This window comes from Lacerta agilis, chromosome 10 (genome assembly GCF_009819535.1).
Source record: "Lacerta agilis isolate rLacAgi1 chromosome 10, rLacAgi1.pri, whole genome shotgun sequence".
Lineage (NCBI taxonomy): Eukaryota > Metazoa > Chordata > Lepidosauria > Squamata > Lacertidae > Lacerta > Lacerta agilis.
In genome coordinates this window covers 54,187,071-54,206,609 of record NC_046321.1, presented here as the reverse complement: position 1 = coordinate 54,206,609, position 19,539 = coordinate 54,187,071, and the positions used below count along the sequence as shown (strand labels likewise).

The 19,539-nt window shown below is 40.1% G+C and overlaps 1 protein-coding gene across 5 annotated transcripts in view; it reads right to left on the bottom strand.

Moving 5' to 3' along the window:
* Positions 1-19,539, bottom strand: part of PTPRZ1 (protein tyrosine phosphatase receptor type Z1) — a 109,823-nt gene that overhangs the window by 57,656 nt on the left and 32,628 nt on the right. For all 5 annotated transcript variants that reach the window (XM_033162744.1, XM_033162741.1, XM_033162742.1 and 2 more), the window contains exon 3: positions 2,411-2,590. In XM_033162744.1, the coding sequence (XP_033018635.1) occupies positions 2,411-2,590 (180 nt within the window). The remainder of the gene's footprint in view (positions 1-2,410; positions 2,591-19,539) is intronic.

The window sequence follows — 19,539 nt, the reverse complement described above, 5'->3', positions numbered from 1 at the left end:
CTCTGCCTGAGTATTCCTGATGATGTAATTCCATCATCATGGAACGTTCCCTTGCAATCCACAGCGTGCCTGGTGGCGCCAGCTAGCAGAGAGCCCTGAAACGGAACGTTACAGGGCAGGGAGGGTTTGAGCTGGCTTGTGATCTGTTGGATCCTGAGCCAGCCTCACTACCATCATGTGACAGCATCAGGCCAGTTCCAAGTGCAATAGCTGCACCAGCTCCAAGCTGGTGAAGCTGTTTCCTGCTTCCCAACTTTCTGCCCCAGTAGACATGTCTGGTTTGGGACGCTGTGGTAGTCCTGCTGCTCTCTCAGTTCCTGCCAGACAGTAATCAAGGTTTGGAATGCGCTTAAAGTCATTTTCGATATATTCCATGGATGCAAATGAGAGCTAAGTTCAAGTAACTTAGGCTGCAAACCCCACATTACCTGGGAGTAAGCTCCACTGAATTCAATATGAATTAATTATGAGTTGACATTGTTAGGACCACCTTGCTTGCCTTGATCCAACCCAATAAATATTGATCCTATTGTGGACTGTGGATATTCTAGCATCTCCAGGAGGCAGTATGAGAAAATTCATTGCTGTAATTACAGAATTCTAGTGCTAACAGCTTGATGATGGACCAAGAGTCTTAAGATGAAGTTCAAGGTTGAGCAATCATTTTACTTTCATCCTCTCTGTCACCAAAGAAATGCCTGTGTGATCATGCACCACATACAGACTTTGCCTGTGCACTGAAACAGCAACACTGGTATCTTCATGAGTGCAATCCTTTGCTTTACTGGTTCTGGTTCTTTTACTGGTTCTTTCTAACTATTTTGAGCTCTCAAATGGAAAACTAAAGGGAGATCTCAAGAATATTTCACCCACCAGCAAATATAAACCAGCTTCACATTAGCAACAGCACAAATTTATTGTTTCTTTCTAAGGTTGTTTGGAAATCCCTCTAAGAGGAAAAACAATCCAAATGCCACTGTTTCATAGTTATGTAGTTTCACATTGTATTCTTGTAGGATGGAAGAGAAAACAATTTCGCGTTGTAAAATGAGGACAGATCACCAACATACAGCCGTACCTTGGAAGTTGAATGGAATCCGTTCCGGAAGTCCGTTCGACTTCCATAATGTTCGGAAACCAAAATGCGGCTTCTGATTGGCTGCAGGAACCTCCTGCAGCCATTCGGAACCCGCATAACCTGCATCAGACATTCGGGTTCCAAAAGAAAGTTTGAAAACCATTTGAAAACACTCACTTCCGGGTTTCAATCGTTTGGGAGCTGATTTGTTTGGGAGCCAAGGCGTTTGAGATCCAAGGTACGACTGTACATGCAAAGCGTATCCAAAGCACATGACTTCCCTCAAAGAATATGAGGAACTCTAGTTTCCACCTCACAGAGCTAGACTTTCCAGTCACCCTTAACAAACTGCAGGAAGCTTTGGGGGAAGTCATGTGCTTTAAATGTGTGGTGGGTGTGCATTAAATGCATTGAGTCAATCCACCCAAAGTTTAACTGTTAAAAGCAGTATTAACATAAATGTAAGGAATTCTGTGTCTGGGATCAAGAGATATTTTTTGGTGCACCCAATAGCTTGTGCATGCCCAGCGGGACTTTTGTCCTTTGATCAACAGAAGCCCAATGGCATTCTACAAATTGTTTTGGAAATACCTTTCAGTTTCCAATGTGATGTGTCATCAGGTAATTCAGCATGGAAATTGCTGCCTGAGAAACAGTTCAAAGCCCCCTTTACGTAGCATGCAGGGCAATTTATTTATACCCAAGACTGTGCAAGATATCGCAACTCTCCTGGAAAATCTAGAGGGATGATACACTGCACTTTCAGACAGACAGCAAACTGCAGTAGACAGCCTCCTCCAGATCTCAAATCAGGTAGTTCACTAGCGCTTTTCCATAGTAAACCTATGTGTAAACCTTTGTAGCTGGCAGCAGCTGCTCAATTAGTAATGGCCTCTCTTTGAAATTCCAGTCCTACACATAAGTGAGGGGTTCTTATAAAATGATTGTTCAAACATAATAGCCTTTATAAATTGCTCTTTGAAAACACTAGCTGTGTAGTTGTGAAAACATTAGCATAGCAGCATGTCAAGTGTAGGTATTAACAGCCAATAATTATTATGTGGAAAATACTTAAGTCTTTATTTTCAGTAAGTATGCATTAATGGATTACAGTAATTATGCTATTTCTAGGGCTATTTTTGTCAATGCATATAATTTCCCTTTGAGTCCTCTTGACTCTTAATGACAGCTGTCTTCCTCGTAATTGCAAAAACCCAAACGTGAAGATGATTAAAAGAAAGAAAACGAAACAAGAGGTTTTAAAATACTTAAGCGCAAAAGGTGAAATCAAAACATTAAATAAATAAAAAAAAGGAGATGTGAAATTTGTACCTGTTTTGCCTGTATTGTAGATTAAAGTGCCTTCTGCCGATTCTTTTTCCCAGCCTTGGAATTTCAGCTCCTTAAGATTCACATTTACTCGAGTTAGATCCTCATCAATATTAATAGGCGATTGCTTGGCACCATTGCATGCTGGATGTTTCTTCCCCCAGTTTGTTTGATTTAATGCTCCTAAACATCAAAACAATACAGGTAAGCAATCTAAATAAATTGGTATGAAAGCACTTGGTTTTATATGAATGCAACAACAAATCCCTGCTTAAAATACAATGTGCATCAATGCCCATTCAGAAAAACCTACTTACATCATAGACCAATTTTGTCCCCTATTCAGTGCATGAGAGCCTTACAAGGCTGCATCATCTCAAAGCATCTGTGGTAGAATAGCACACATGAATGTTGTACCGCATCAAAAACTTGCTTCTTGTGTGAAGCTAACATGAAGAGCTTCCAGCCTAGCATTCTTGACCTCCTTGTTTCTGCCTTTGATTCTGCAGGTTGACTTGTGGTTCAAGACAAGCATGCAAATGAATATCTGGAATAGTAACAACTAATTAGCAGTTCTGTGGGATTTCTTTCGGATTTACTTGCTGAGAGTACAGGGCTTGGGTCCCAGGTTTCCAAGAGGAATACTTTAATTTTGAAACATCTCCGAACATCATCATCGTTATTATTCTGCCCTTCATCCGAGGATTGCAGGGAATTTTACAACATAGAAACACGAAAATGGCAAGAGTTTTGTGAATGTTGCATATGGTGTCACACTGTGTGTCTTTTTCAAATGTCTTAAATGGCAAAAAATGAAAAGGGGGGAGGAATGTTTGCTGTGGGGTAACATTGCTTAACATAGCTTTCTGCAGTCATTGCATCCATGGTAATAGCATTGATGCAGGGATAAGAGCTGTTATTTGGATAAATATATCAGTCCAAATGGTGCAGGGATAAGAGCTGTTATTTGGATAATATATCAGTCTGAATGTTTATAATAGCTTCAAGAAAATATCCACAACTCCTGGAAATAACTGCTCACCCATTTTCTCCATGTGAAAATGGTAACCTGTCAGCAACCAAGTTAAGTAAACACATTCCTTCTCTTATGTGAAATGAAAAATTGCACTTTATGGAAGGGAATGGCCAATCTCACATGGGCTGATTGCCTAAAATTTACACTGCTCATTAGAACCAATTATCTCTATACTGCTGAAAAAGACTCTGATGTTCTATGGCTGTTGCAGATATTAGCCTCTTAATGAGGCAGGAGCCTTTCTGTACTATTACCAATATCTGGTTTGAATGATCCATACAAGTTCCCCCAGCTGTCCTTCTAGTCCAGGCATGGCCAAACATGGCCCTCCAGATGTTTTGTGACTACAATTCCCATCATCCCTGACCACTGGTCCTGATAGCTAGGGATGATGGGAGTTGTAGTCCCAAAACATCTGGAGGGCCAAGTTTGGCCATCCCTGTTCTAGTCTGTGCCTTTCCTATTGTAGCTGGTTATCATTCACCCTACAACAAGCCACGGCTTTTCCTTGCCAGACACAATATTTCTCCTTTCCAACTAAATCCAAGAAAGCAGTCTTAAGTTTTAAATGAGTGCCTGTCATCTGGATGAGGGTGAACAAACTGAAACTCAATCCAGACAAAACCAAAGTGCTACAGGTCAGTTGAAAGGCAGAACAGGGATTCAGCCTGTGCTGGGTGGAGTTACACTCCCTATGAAAAGCCAGAGGTTTGCAGTTTCGGTGTGCTCCAGGATTCTGCCCTGAACCTAGATACCTGGGTTACTGCAGTGGCCAAGAGTGCATTTGTATAGTTAAAGCTAGTTCACCAGCTGTGCTTATACCACAGTGACACGTGCCTTAGTTACATCCCTTTGAAAATCTGTTGGCCAACACTGGTTGGATGGAGCACACAACTCCCTTGTTACAACAACTTCTCTGGCTACCAGTCCTTTTCTGGGCACAATACAAAATGCTGGTTGTGAATCTATTTGGCTTAGTCCCAGGCTATGGGAAGGAACATATACTCCCATGAAAACCTGCCAAGACTCTGAGATCTTTGGGGAGGCCCTTCTCTCAGTCCTACAACCCTCATAAGCATGTTTGGTGGCTGCTTTCAGGAATTGGAACTTCTTTCCTAGAGAGGCTTCTCTGGCTTTCTCCTTGCTTTCCTGCTCACAGGTAAAGACTGCCTTATTCCAGCAGGGTTTCAGGAACTACTGTTGTTATGGAAACAGCTCTTGATAGGGTGCCGTACTTTCCCCCCCTATATGCATTTCAAGAGATACTTTGCAGCAATTACCTTGCAGCTTTCAATAAATATTTAGAAGCACTTTGAAGGTAAAGGACCCTCAATGGTCTGAGAGTGAGGGACAAGGCACAGGATGGAGGGGGAGGGAATGCTGCTATCCACAGACTGTGGGTAACTGATCCCAAACCCCAGCAAAGTTGTTACTATTAAAACAAAAATGGTAAAAAAAATGAAGTCAAATTACTATGGAATAAATAACACAAAAAACAGTTACTATTTAGGAAACCATAAAAAAATATTCCAACTTGCCAAATCACATTCATTTTTATGGGCTTAAACTATGATTTATTACATTCCAGATTATGTCCTTAGGTTATAAGTGCACTGAAGTTCCACTGCAGTTCGAAAATATTATATCAGTAGCCATATTCCATCTTAAAAATGGAAACAGAATTTTTAAAATTAGATATAACATTTCAGCATCTTATCTTTAACCTCAACTGAGAAATAAGGCCAGCTGTCACTAATTAAAGGTTCCAGATCATTAGGAACAGTCAACTGGTCAGAAAAATTCATGCTGCTCTTTTGAAGTCTGACATAAATATAACATTGGTCATAGCTACGATTCAACCATAAGTTCTGAGTAATGAGCTATTAGATTGTAGAGGTGATAATTATTGCTTGCTGTTTTAATGTTTTTTCGAAGTGAGTTGACTATACTGTATATCTGGATTTTTAAAATATCGCTTTTTACTGTTGCATAAATATATATTGATTAAACAAGCAATTAAGTTTATTTCAACCATGTTAAAAGGGGTCTATGGCCACACTACCCTGAACATGCCCAACCTCGTCTGATTTCGGAAGCTAAGTAGGGTCAGGCCTGCTTAGTACTTAGATGGGAAACCATGTTAAAAGGGTCATTAAAAATGTCATTGAGGAGTGTTAATAAGTTATAGAAAGACTGAAAACAGCTACTTGTTGCCAACATGCTAAATTTCTATGTCAAACATCAACCCCACTTTATGCTCTACATCAATGGCAACTAAAATTGTGCCAGGGACAATTCGGAACTAAAGTTTGCTGCACCAATCCAAGTCATTTCACTGCCGGAACTGGAGTATGATCACCCTCCCAGCAAGGACCAACACTTTAAAAATTCTTGTTGCACCATTCATCTAGGTGCTAATTTTTCCTCTTCATCATTTTGTCTTCAGATTGCTGTTGGCTACAAAGCAGGGCCCCAGACCTTTCCAACAAAACTCCTCTTTTCTGTGGCAATTGTTCCATGCCTCATAGTTCCAGGAAAAGAGGCACAGGGAATAATTAGTGTTACCTGGAATGAATGAAGACAACAGAGGTTTGGGGTGTGTGCTTGTGATAAGAGACTAGTGGGTGCCTGCCTTGCCTACCCCAAAGGTGTAGTGGTCTGGGGTTACAGGAGGTAAAATGCCTGTTACTATTTCTCCAGCAAGGTGCCTGTCTCCTGCATCCTAGAGGTGCCCAATCAGCACAAAAGGGCAGCTTTTCAGCGACTGAAAAGGAGTCTTCTCACCCTTTGTGCTGATTTGAGCTATTCAGAGTGAAAGGAGGCGAGTCAGCCGCTGAGGATTGGCTCCTAAAGGTCAGCCTGAAGAAGGTGCTCAGGGAGAACACCGAGGAGAAGTTGTTTTGGAGGCTCCAAAGGAAAGCATTTAGGAACACTGAAAACACAAGATGTTTCAGATTAATCGTGTGCAAGTTCTGTTGCGTACAATGGAACTTCACGGAAAGCACAATTTAAACCACTCCAAAAGAAGATATCGGAGCACTCCAAATCATTTGCTCATGTACATGCACAGAAAATAGTAGACCTAACTAAAAGGCACCACATGGAGAGCTGCATTGATTCAGCTGGAAAAAGAGCCGAGAAGCCATTTATTTGCAAAAACACACACACAAAAAACCCCCACTATGAGCACAAAGGATGAAAAGGTGGCCAGGCACATCAATACACAATTTTGTATCTAACAGAGAAGCTAGCATAGTTTCAGAATATTCAGATTTCAAAGAGGGCAAGACCTTTCTCTTGGTGACTAATGGAAAAGCTCAAAGTCTTTCTGTTGCCCTGTAGCATACGACAGAACTGCTGATCTTTGCATACTGTCACCAAATTCCAGGAAGGATGAAAGAAAAGTGTTTCAAAAGGTGCTACTCATGAAAGAGCTAAGACTTCCGGCTATGATGAATTAATCAAGTGGTGCATATGCCAGGAAGCATGAACAGCAGTTGAAAAACTTAAAAATAAATAAATAAATCCCTACTTCTGAATGTCACAGCAGTTGGCAGAACTGAGCATCTAGATAAACAATGTATTTTCCTCCATCATTTGCACAACCATAATGAATAGCTAAAACCACCACAATCATATGCATTAAATCAGAAATAGACTGATCTAAGTATTTTTATTGATAATAACGCAGCATACCAATCATAGCAACATGTTATGTCTAAAATGCAAATTTGAGTGATAAATTGAATAATTGAAATGTTGGTCGGTTTAAACAAATAAGGAGTATCCAACTCCTCTTCACAACCTTTTTTTTTTTTTTTTTTTTTTTTTTTGCCTCCACTGCCCTGAATCTAAGTTGTGAATTTACAAAGCTCACTTGGCTATACTCATGGGTTGGGATAATGAAAACTTCATTTGCTCATTGCACACAACCCCAAAAACTTATTTATCTAATTTGGTTCCAAGAAAACCTCTAAACAGCTTCAAAAATGTAAAATAAACAATAAAAGTTAAAAACCAGACACTTTGAAACATTCAAGAAGAGTAAAAGCAACAGTACAGTAGTTATATATTTCTAACTTTGAATTTCTTTTTAAACTTCTGATGTTACTGCTGTAACTTCTACATGCCTGGATAGGCTTGAATAAACAAAAATGTTTTAAGCAGGCATCAAAAAGAATACAGTGAAGGCACCTGCCCGATGTCAGTAGGCAGGGAGAACCAAAGTGTGGGTGCTTCCACACTAAAAAGATTGATTTCCTAGAAGCATGGAGCAAGTTTTATGTGGCACCTGTAATTGTGTCATTTCCACAGGTTGAAGTGGTTGAGGGGGTGCATATGGACTAAGAAAATCCTGCAGGTAAACTGGTCCCAATACATTAAGGGTGGGGGTTTTTTTAATACTGACTGTAACATCTTCAACCTGCCCAGGTAGCAAATGGGCAATCTAAGCTCAGAAATCTAAGCAGATGTGTCATATGCCGACAGGATGTGACTCCTGACAGAAACCAAGCTGCGGCATTTTGTACTAACTGCTGCTTCCAAATCAGGCATAAGGGGATGCATTGCAGCAATCAAATCTTGAAGGCGCCAACGCTTGAACCACTGTGGCCATGCTCTCCCTGTCCAGGAATGACCATTGCATCGCTTTTGCACCAATTGCAGCTGGGAAAAGGTACTTCCAGTCACTGAGGCTACCTGTGCCTCCGGAACCACTTGTCCATTTCGCCAGGATTCGAGCTCGGCTTATTCTGAGATTAACTGGTTTCCAAATTGTTAGGACCCACACCCTTTATATCTCCAAGTCTACTGCTCACTTTGTTAGCACTCACCGTTTTGTTTCAATTGCTCTGTAATTGAAAACTGGCCAGTTCAGATTTGGAGAATGTGCTAGCCTACGACATAACCATAAAGATAATTTATTTAGGGACAGAAAGATGGTACAGTGGTACCCCGCTAGACGAATGCCTCGCAAGACGAAAAACTCGCTAGACGAAGGCATTCGTCTAGCGGAAGGCTGCCCCGCAAGACGAAAAAGTCTATGGGGCTGCCTCGCAAGACGAAAAATTTTCGTCTTTTTTTTTCCGTTTTGCGGAGCGCGGCTGTCATTGCCGCTCCGCAAGACGAAAAACCCGCTAGACGAAAATTTTCGCAGAACGAATTATTTTCGTCTAGCGGGGCACCACTGTAGATTAAAAAAAAAAGAAATGGATGCTCCCCGATTAAAATAATGTGCAGCACTTTAGTTTCCTGCCAGGGGTTCTGGGACACAAAGAGATGTTAAGATGTAATGTCCTTGGGGCCTAGGGAGGTAGGACAAGGAAGGTTGAAACACCATCAAACTGAGGAAGCCTGTGCCTGTCTCAGTTCCATTCAGCAGAACACAAACAAGAATTCACGCCCATTGTTCTAACTGTTGCAACAACCTTAAGATAAACTTTCAAGCCCTTAGCCCTAAAAGAACATCCTTGGTGTGAAAGGTATTTAATCACCCTCAAAATAGGTCCCCTCCAAGGGATCATTTTGTTCTCCCTCTCTCATAGCTCTAGAACTCATGGACACCAACTGAAGATGAATGTAGCAAGGTTCAGTACAGCGAAAAGAAAATACACGTTCACACAGCATGTAATTCATTCACACCCACAAGAAATAGCGATGGACACCAATTTGGGTTGCTTCAAAAGAAGATCTAGACAAAGCCATGGGTTGTCAATGGCTACTGGCCATGATGGCTGCATTCTACCTCCACTCCAGTTGTTGGTAATCACAAGAGGGGAGAGTGCTGTTGTACTCAGCTCCTTCTTAGACTATTGGCCTGGCCGATCAAGCCATTCTCATGTTATTGTCTATTATGCTCTTCCAAAATGAGACCCTCATTTTCCATCACAGCAGAGGAGTTATCAGTATGGTAGCAGAGCAGCTCCTCCACATCCCTGAAAGTCTTATCTATGTGCCTTCCTGCCTGTTCTCCAAGTCAGCCATGTAACACTCACGGGAATTAACCGTAAGAGCCTGGAGAACATTGCATTTCTTCCCAGTCGGCAGAGAGTCATTCATGTGGTGCCGAATGAAAAAAAAAACTGGACAGCCACCACACACCTATTAGTTCTCTATCTTCATTGCCTGTTTTATATGAAAGGCTTTTTAATTAAAAAAGGTAAGTGCTTTCCAATTAAAAAATACAATGCAATTATGACACGCTGCACACAAATGTGCATGTTACCTCTGTTTTAACCTTTTGCAACTGCTTAAGAGTCTGTGCATCTAGCCACCAATTATTTCCCTGATGGAAAGCCAATCAGATAAAATCAGATCAGTGCCAGATTTAGGGTGGTGCTGGCACCCCCCCCCCCCAGGGTGCCAAGGCAAAGGGGTGCAAAATTGAAAAGAGCCATAATTGATAACATCCATTTGGGAGCCCCAAATTTTGGGCTCACTCAGAGTGCCATATTACCAAAGTCCACCCCCGATCAGATACAGTGGTACCTCGGGCTACAAACACCTCGGGTTAAAAAAAACATCGGGTTACAGACTCTGCTAACCCAAAAGTAGTACCTCGGGTTAAGAACTTTACCTCAGGATGAGAACAGAAATCGAGCGGTGGTGGTGTGGTGGCAGCAGGAGGCCCATTAGCTAAAGTGGTACCTCAGGTTAAGAACGGTTTCAGGTTAAGAACGAACCTCCGGAACGAATTAAGTTCGTAACCAGAGGTACCACTGTATAAGGAATGTTCAAGATAATTGCCTCCACCAACACAACAATAATGTCCATGGCATACAACAACAACATCTCTTCTACAAATATTCTTTTTTTTTTAATAAACAAATTACAAACTTACATATACATACACGTACACATATACAAGTACATACAAGCACATAATACAAATACACAATAAACATACCTACACAAAAGAATATAATTACATGTAATTTTAATCCGAATAATTTTTATTTAAGTAAATTCTCTAAAAATAATATCTTATTCTAGCCTCCTGAATACTTCAGTAAGGCTAAAATTGTTCATAGCTCCTTCCTAGGGCTTCCCATTTTATCTCTTCATTAAATTTAATATTGCATAAGCTTTCAATATATGTATTTTTATGACTAAGCCCAAATATTATTCTAATGGGACAAAGTACAATGGCAGGTTCATAAAGCATAATGGATTCAGTCCTAATGAGCACTCCAAAGCTTACAACTCCTTTTGTCTGTTGATAGTGATAGCAGCACTGAAAATGTTCATTGAGTTGGTGCATGGAGGGAAGCAGTTCCAGGGAACACCAGTGCATATTTGTAATGCCTGATGCTATTGTATTGTATGACATTTACCGTAATAGGTTACAGCTATAATCCTGTGTATTCTTGGAAGTAAGTATCATAGAATACAGTGAACCTTAAATTCAAGTAAATATGTATGGATTTCCTGAGGCATTGTTTTATAAAGTTTGCTGAAGCAATATTACACCTAAGGTGCTGAATAACCCACCATCAGATTAATTATTTGATACATTTTTTAAAAAAATTAAGAGGTGACATCAACACACAGCTTGCAAAGTGATATTATCTTACTCTTGGTGACTTGTAAAAGTAAAGGCAAAGGGACCCCTGACCATTAGGTCCAGTCGCAGATGACTCTGGGGTTGCGGCACTCATCTCGCTTTACTGGCTGAGGGAGCCGGTGTACAGCTTCCAGGTCATGTGGCCAGCATGACTAGCCGCTTCTGGTGAACCAGAGCAGCGCAAGGAAATGCCGTTTACCTTCCCGCCAGAGCAGTACCTATTTATCTACTTGCACTTTGACGTGCTTTCGAACTGCTAGGTGGGCAGGAGCTGGGACCAAACAATGGAAGCTCACCCCGTCACGGGGATTTGAACTGCCAACCTTTTGATTGGCAAGCCCTAGGCTCTGTGGTTTAGACCACAGCACCACCCGCGTCCCTAGTGACCAGTACAAATGCTGAAATGAGCAATGGATCTACAGCATGGGACAACAACTGCATATGACCCAAGTTTTTCTTATTTTATTTTATTTATTTATAAAAGCAGTTTTGAAAAAAATATGATTCTACATGGTAGCAAACAGACATATTCCACACTTTAGTGGGATAGTATTTCTCTTTTGAATTTTGTACATAATACCCTAGCTATGACCAAGTGCATTGTGAAGTCCTTATTGCTAAATGGAGCCGACCAGTTGTCAGGATGTCTAGTTTGTGAGACAAAAAACACTTCCAGCATTGTTATCTGGAAAATATTCAGACTCCTGAGAATAGATGGTGGCAATCTCTTGTTCAGAATAAAACATTTGCCTTAATTGATTGCTTGTTTCTTTAAGAATTTAAAATCATATTTCTATTTCTAAATTTTAACACTACTTAGTGTGAAAACTCTGTTGTGTTATTTCATATTACTACCGGTATTATGGACTTCTGGGATTTCAGACCTGGCCCACTGCTAGAGACTGGAATAAGATAGTCGCTTGTACATTTTTAGGAACAATTGCAAGTGAGCTGGGATTTTATTAGCCCAAGTAGAACAAGTCTCTAGCGGTGCCCTCCTTTTCTTTCTCCGATAAATCAGAACACGAGGCAAGGGAGGTTATAATGATGCTCAAATGCCGGGTTAGACATATGTCTAGTAAATGATAGCTGCTGATCTCCCTGGGAGTTTTCGTAATGACACACATCTTCTGCAAACATGAAATTCACTATAAAACAGATTGACATAAATAGTCAGAAGTGCAGTCGCAAGAGAAGTCTGCTGACATTTTAATTCCCCCCACCCTCCCTACATTGCTATACTTCTGTTTAAATCAGCCTGACAACTATCATCCAAAATTTATACACATAAACCTTTGGCTATTGAGCCAAAGAGGCACATGTTTTGCGAACATTTCCAGAAGATTTTTTTTTTTTTACACACACTCCTTTTGAAAGAATGTAAAAATAAAAATTCTTGCAGGTCTTAGGAGGAAGAGGGATGCATCACCATTGTCAAGGCAATTAGTCCATCTTTCCTTTGCCTCAACCCAGTTGTGCATAGTTGTTGTTGTTTTGATACATTTTAATTAAAGATTTCTTAGTGTACAAAAACACGTGCATTGTCTCTTTTTTCAACTTGTGTTTTCTACAATTCAGTTTCATTTGTTGTGAAACATTAGTGTTACATACAATGTTAGGTTAGGAAGAAAAGAGGGGGAGAGGGGGGAAAAGGTGAGTGGGCTGGGCTGGGCTGGGCTGGGGTAGTTATGTTTCTGTTCTTCTACTTAGTGTATGAGTGGGGTTTTGTTTCAGCGTTACTTGTATGGGTTCTCTTACTATTTGCTTGTTGTGTTTCCTTGGTGGTGAGAGAGGTTGGGGGTGGCCTAGGTTGTGGTTGGTTGTCTTTGGTTGGCTGTAGTGAGGGGTGAGTGGGTGAATGTATATTTGAATCAGGTTAGCCAGATTAATTTGTATGCTTTTGGCGGATACTTGTCGTTGTCTTGTTGGGCTGTGTATGTGATAAAGGGGAGCCATACCGGGGTGAAGGCGTCCTCTTCTATTTGTTCCCGTGTCAGTTTCAGTTTATTGGTTAGCTTTTCTAGTAAGGCTGTTTCCCATATAATTTGGTACCATTGGTCCATACTTACTCCCGACAGGTCTCTCCAGTGTCTGGCTATGATGTTTCTGGCTGCTGAGAGTAAGTGGGTTATGAACTCTTTATGATGTGAGTGGGCAATTATGATCTTGGAAGATGTTTAGTAGGGCCAGTTCTGGGATGACGTCTAAGTCAAATGTCGCTGGGGATATGAATCGGGATGCCATCCATCTGCACTGTTATCTGCATACATTCAGCGGGATGCAAATCAGAATGCAATCTGAATGTACATCTCCACTCACTCTGCTAGTCAAGTTAGTATCACAGAGAAAACCTTGCCATGTAGCAAGCACCGGCATGATGTGACACAACAGGGGTGGTTGGCTCACTAGCCTCAGCAATGGGATGCTTGCTTTCTCTCCATTGCAAAATGAGGATAATTGGAAGGCTTGGTTTACTCACAATGGCATAATCATGACAAATCAGACAATGATGCAATCGCGTTACAAGACAATGTAATACTATGATGCCCTCTCACATTAAAAAAAAATAATTAAAAATGGCGCCGAAGGTGGAACACAGGCTGGTAACAGGTAGCAAGGTGGGTGAGGTGGGAAAGAGTATAAGTTTGTGTTCCCCCTCTGCAATCATTGTTGTGACCCCTGAAATGGCAACTTCTGTAGTGAAAACTGAACCTCTTGAAAAATTAGCATATCACCACCGACAGAGAGATGTACCTACATACTGCAATAGCATTTGCTAATCTGATCGTTTTGTTGCTCTTCTCTTGTAACACCTTTTTTAAAAATTATCCAAAAAACAAACAAACATTGGATAACTTTTTTGCCCTATCTTCTTTCTAAAAAAAGAAATATGCTTCACTCTGCCTTGCTTAATGTTTTAAAATTCACATTACTCAATTCTATGATGGATGTACGATGAAAACTCCCTCTTAAAACACATTTGTTTGTAAGTACTGTAAGCCCTCATGGTTTCAATGGAACTAACTTGCAAGTATGGGTGCTTAAGATGAACTCTTAACTTGATTTGTTATTTTTACACGGCCTACCCATCTGCAAATCTGTTAAATCTAATATTAGTCAGTCCTTTCCTTTCCTGTCCAGTTCTTCCAAATTGATGCCAATGGCTATTGTTGAGTTCTTCGGTCATCAGTACAGTTACATAATAATGCATTTAATATCATATTACAATAAACAATGCATGTTCCAAATGTAGCAAAAAATAAATTGAACAAAAATATTTTTAATTGAGTTATTTCCTCTGAAAAGACTTGTAAAAAAGGTCAACTTCAAAACACATCAAAGTTTTAAAAAAACAGGAAAAGGCTGTTTTACTGCAGGAAGGTTGGAGATTTTGCAATACTCTTAATGGAAATTTGTTAATTAAATAGCTTGAGGCAACTGAGCAAGCAACAGTGGTGAAGAACCAAGCCAGTTAATCAAATCGATTCCCTGCTTGTCAGAATTGTGAAAGCAGATAGCACTGGAATGCATTTTTTTCATGTTGTGCAATTTCCACATTAACCTACAAATTTCCATTTTCTCCATCATAGCATTTGTTATGATGGTTCCACAGAATAAGAGATACAGCAGACAGAGATGTTATTTTTACTGAACATCTTTCTCATACAGCGCAAGTAATCAGCATTATCTTAGTATCTACAGAGCATGAAATTAATGTAATTTCTCTGCTTCCTTTTGCTACATAATGAAATTTCACATTTTAAGACAAATACATGGTTCCAGAATGTGGTGTCACTACTAGCAGCATAAACTTTCATCAAGATTCCATACACGCATGCACAAAATGTCTTTAAATTAAGTAGAAATGCTAATATTCCACAGGTGCTAGTACAGGGAAAATGGGCAAAGATACAGTAGAGTTCTAAGCTATTACCTTACATATAAGAACACCTTATAAATGCAGGTACATATTTTTCTATCCAGAAAATGTGTAGTGTTTTTCCTATTCTAGAAGAAGAGGGGAAGTTTTGGAACACACAAGTGGATATTTTAAAGGTCTAACGGCCTATATTCCCATGCTTTACTTGTGCTGCATATTTGTGTTTTTAAATCTCTGCTGAGGTTCTCTCACCAAAGAGTACTTGCCCCAACCTTGGCTCTTGGCATCCAGGAATTCTCCTTTTATACCTACTTTCCTCGCCTCCTCCCTTCTTGTACCAACACTAAGTGTACGCTTTCTTTCCACTTCAAGCTATTTTGGTTTCTATTATATCTCCTCTTACATATTTTTTTTGTTAAAATAGCTCCTTCAGAATTATGACTAAATTGTCAAGAGCAGAAACGTAAGATTCATTTTATCAAAACTGTGTCCTCCTATCATACTTTTGTAGCGCTGTTACATGATCATTTTTCCTGCAAGTGCTATCATGGTTTCAAACAGGGCCGGCGTGTCCATTAAGGCGAACTAGACAATTGCCTAGGGGGGGGCGCTGGCCAGGCTTGGGCAGGGGGATGGGACGGGCTAGCAGCAGCTTCTCCACTATAGCGGAGAAACTGCTGCTTGCCTCTCCACCACCCCCACCTCCTGCTAAAGCAGGCTTTGGTGGGGGGTGGGCGGTGGGGGGCGCCAGAAGGTGGTCTGCCGAGGGCGCAAGAAACCCTAGCACCGGTCCTGGTTTCAAAACCTACTACGTGTGAATCGTCTTCTCAGTTGGATTATACTATGCCTTGAGACTTGATAACATTGCATAAAATGATTTTGCAGCTGCCTTACAAACTCACCATTCCTCAAAATTAAATACTTTGTGAGGATTAATTAATTAAATAATTTATGCATCACTTAACTACAAAAGTCTCTTGTCCAATATGTCAAATAAATGGCTTTGAAGCCAAAGCTCCTAACGTTTCTATTTCCTAATATATTACAATTAACAGTTTTGCATAGGAAAAGTGAGAAAATGTATTCTCACGTTATATATATATATATATATATACACACACACACACACACACACACACACACACACACACCTAAGAGAAGGTAAAGTACAGAATATCACTGGCAAAACGGTTTGTGCTTTCTGGAATATGGAAGCAGGCTGCTGAACTCTCTACTGAAAACATACATGTTTTATAACAAAGGGAAACGCTGAAAACAAATTATTGTCTAAGATAATCTAATAAACGCTTCTGGTACACTTTGTGAGACAGAAAGAAAGATTAAAGTCGAATTCAAAAATGTAATTAGTACTGTGGATTGCTGTACAGAATTAAATTGAAAGACAATGAAAAGTTATCAGGGTTCCCCTAACCACCATTGTTCTGCTAGCTACGGGCATTTTAAAGATGATCATTGCTTTGCAAGTATAGAATCCACTTACATTACTTAGAATTCTTACATAGTTTTCATTAGATTAATGGACAGTGACATCTACTTCCTAATTTGCTTCATGATTTAACAACTGTGGACAACTGAAAACATATTTTAACTACTATTTCAGGGATGTTTGGCAGACAAGGGAATTAAATGCTCCATTGATCTGAAATGAAATCTGTGAGGTACAGCACAACCCTATGCATGGTTTGTTTGTTTTTAGCAGAAGCAAGTACCAATGGAGCTTACTGCCAAGTAGAGTGCATAGAATTGCTCTTGGTCCTGCATGATGACTGTAATAAAATTCTAGATTTGCATAAATGTCTATAACTGGCCTATTTGTAAACCAAGTCCCTTACTGAGAGCAGTTTTAAAGATACAGGTAGGTAGCCATGTTGGTCTGCCATAGTCAAAATAAAATCAAAAAATTCAAAAATTCATTCTCGTAGAACCTTAGAGACCAACCAAGTTTGTTCTTGGTATGAGCTTTCGTGTGCATGTATCTGAAGAAGTGTGCATGCACACGAAAGCTCATACCAAGAAGAAACTTAGTTGGTCTCTAAGATGCTACTGGAAGGAACAGTTTTAAGGAGTTATTCAGGGCAAACTAGATCATATCATTAGTCTTGTGCGATTATTGTTGTTTTTATGTAACAGCCATGGGGGTACGATGGATGACCTAGATCAGGTTCATGGTATGCATGTGAGAGTGTGAGAGGTGGCATAGCGTCCAACTTTTGGAAACCCAAAACCAGATGCACGTGTTCTGGAATGTGCTCCTGGGCGAGTCCCCTCACTTTGCCTCATGGGTGGGCTGGTCCTGATTTGGCTCTTGACTTCCGTTTGCAAGAAATGAAACTTTCCAGTTTCACCAAGTGGATCTTGGTGACTGACTTTCAGCTTTTGGAGTTGGAAGGTTAGCTTTTATTCTAACACATTTATGGTTGAGAACACCATTCACAGTTGTAAGAGGTTGTAGGAAGTTCACCACAATCCAATAAACATGTGGTTTGGCTAGCAGCCATATATATAGTAACATGGAATTAAAAGGGTTGGCCTCCTTTTGTGGTATTTCCTGCACTTCCCTAAAAAGCTCAGTTGTTGACACTTGGTAGAATTTCACAGAGTTAATCAGACCACTGGTTATGATTGCATCTACAAGTTGTAAAATACCAATTCTATGAACATCAGCTGTGTATTCAGTTGAATTAAAACAAGGCAAGAAAGTCAATGTTTTTGTTTCAAAAGCGAAAACCTAAGCATGACCTCCTGTTGTATCTAAGCAAGAAAGACAAATTAAATGCTATTTGCATAAGAAAGCAGGAAGCTGCTGGTGAAAGCTACACTGCCCTCAGTAGTCATGGGAAAACACAACTTTTTATAACAGTTGCAGAAGCCTTGAAGAGTTTCTCTTATGTCCCTTGGTTTTTGGCTGAGACTGAGGTTAACTTCAGTTCTGCCACAACTTTTTTATAATAGGATAATAATTTTATTATTCTTATTATTTATTAGATTTCTATACCGCCCTCTGTCCATAAAAACACAAACATACATAACATAGTAACAAACAAAAACAATATACCCTCCTCCAGTTTAAAAGGCCACAGTTTGTTCAATTAGCCAATGGCCTGGGAGAAGAGGAATGTTTTTGCATGGTGCCTAAAGGTAATGAAGGCGCCAGGCGAGCCTCCCTGGGGAGAACATTACCCAAACAGGGAGCCACTGCAGAAAAGGCTCTTTTTCATGTTGCCACCCTTTGGAACTCTCATGGAGAAAGAACATGAAGAAGGGCCTCAGATTATGACTGCAGTGGCTGGGTCAGTTCATATGGGGAATGGCAGCCCTTGTTGGTAGGCTTTTAGCATGCTTATGGAGTGAGCCTTCAAGATACACAGAACTCTGCTCCAAGTAGCAAAACACCACACCAAAGGATTATGATGCCCCTGTTCTGTGCAATAGCTTTCCTGTTGATATTTGGCAGGCACCCATAACCTGCACTTTTCAGGTGGAAGGATGCATAAGGTAACACAAAACATGTGTAGGTCACTCACATACTGAATGATTATATAGCCCTATCAGCTATTAGTGATTTGCATTTCTAACAAATGTACCGGTAATATATTATTAGGTCAGTGTTGTGTATTTCACTGGAGTAATATGTGGAGACATAGCTTAAAATGTCACTCATCCATGAATAGGAATAATTAGGAATAGGAATAATTTTATTGGCCAAGTATCAATCATACTTGGAATTTTGCTTCAACTACATTGCAATGTAAAGAAAACGTACCTCATACAAACACTATTCCCCTCACGCTACAACAGCACAACAAAGGAGCCCCATACCACCAACTGACCTCCCTTCCGCACACAACTACAAATTCAACAGTTTGGTGGCACAAGGAAAAAAACTTTTCCTGTGCCTAGACGTTTTTGTGTATAGCGTTCTGTGATGACATCCGGATAGAAGTAAATCAAACAGGTAATGACCAGGATGCTAAGGGTCTGCGGCAATTCTCTCTGCTCTCTTCCTGGCTAGAGCAGCATAAAGTGTCTCTATTGGAGGCAAACTAACACCAATAACCCTCTCTGCAATTCTTACTGCTCGTTGGAGCCTCTTCTTACCCAGCTTAGAGGCTGTGCCATACCAGGCAGTAATACAATTACAGAGAACCGTTTCAATGGTACCTCTGTAAAATTGGATCAACAATTCTTGGGACAAATTAAATTTTCTTAGTTGTCGCAAGAAATACAATCTCTGGTGGACGTTTTAAATAATAATATTGATGTTGCCTGACCAATTTAAGTTTTGAGAAATTATAGAGCCCAGGAACTTAAAGGACTCTACCATGTCTGGTGCAAAGTATAAGTGTTGTTGAACCAACTTCAATTCTTATGTAAACAGACAATTACCAGAGTCAGGAAGCTATTAAGAAAATGTTGTGGGGGTTTTTAAGGGAATAGCAAGAAGGGACAACAAAATTTGGCAAAAGAAGTACAAGCAGAAAATAAGTAGATGCAGAAAGGAAGTATCAGGTCTTAGAGATTGTATAGGCAATATAATAATCTCTCAGCCTTATTTCTTGATTATGTAAAGATCATATGTTTTACAGAATTTCAAAGTCTCTTCCATCACATATTGTAAGATACTATATTCACAT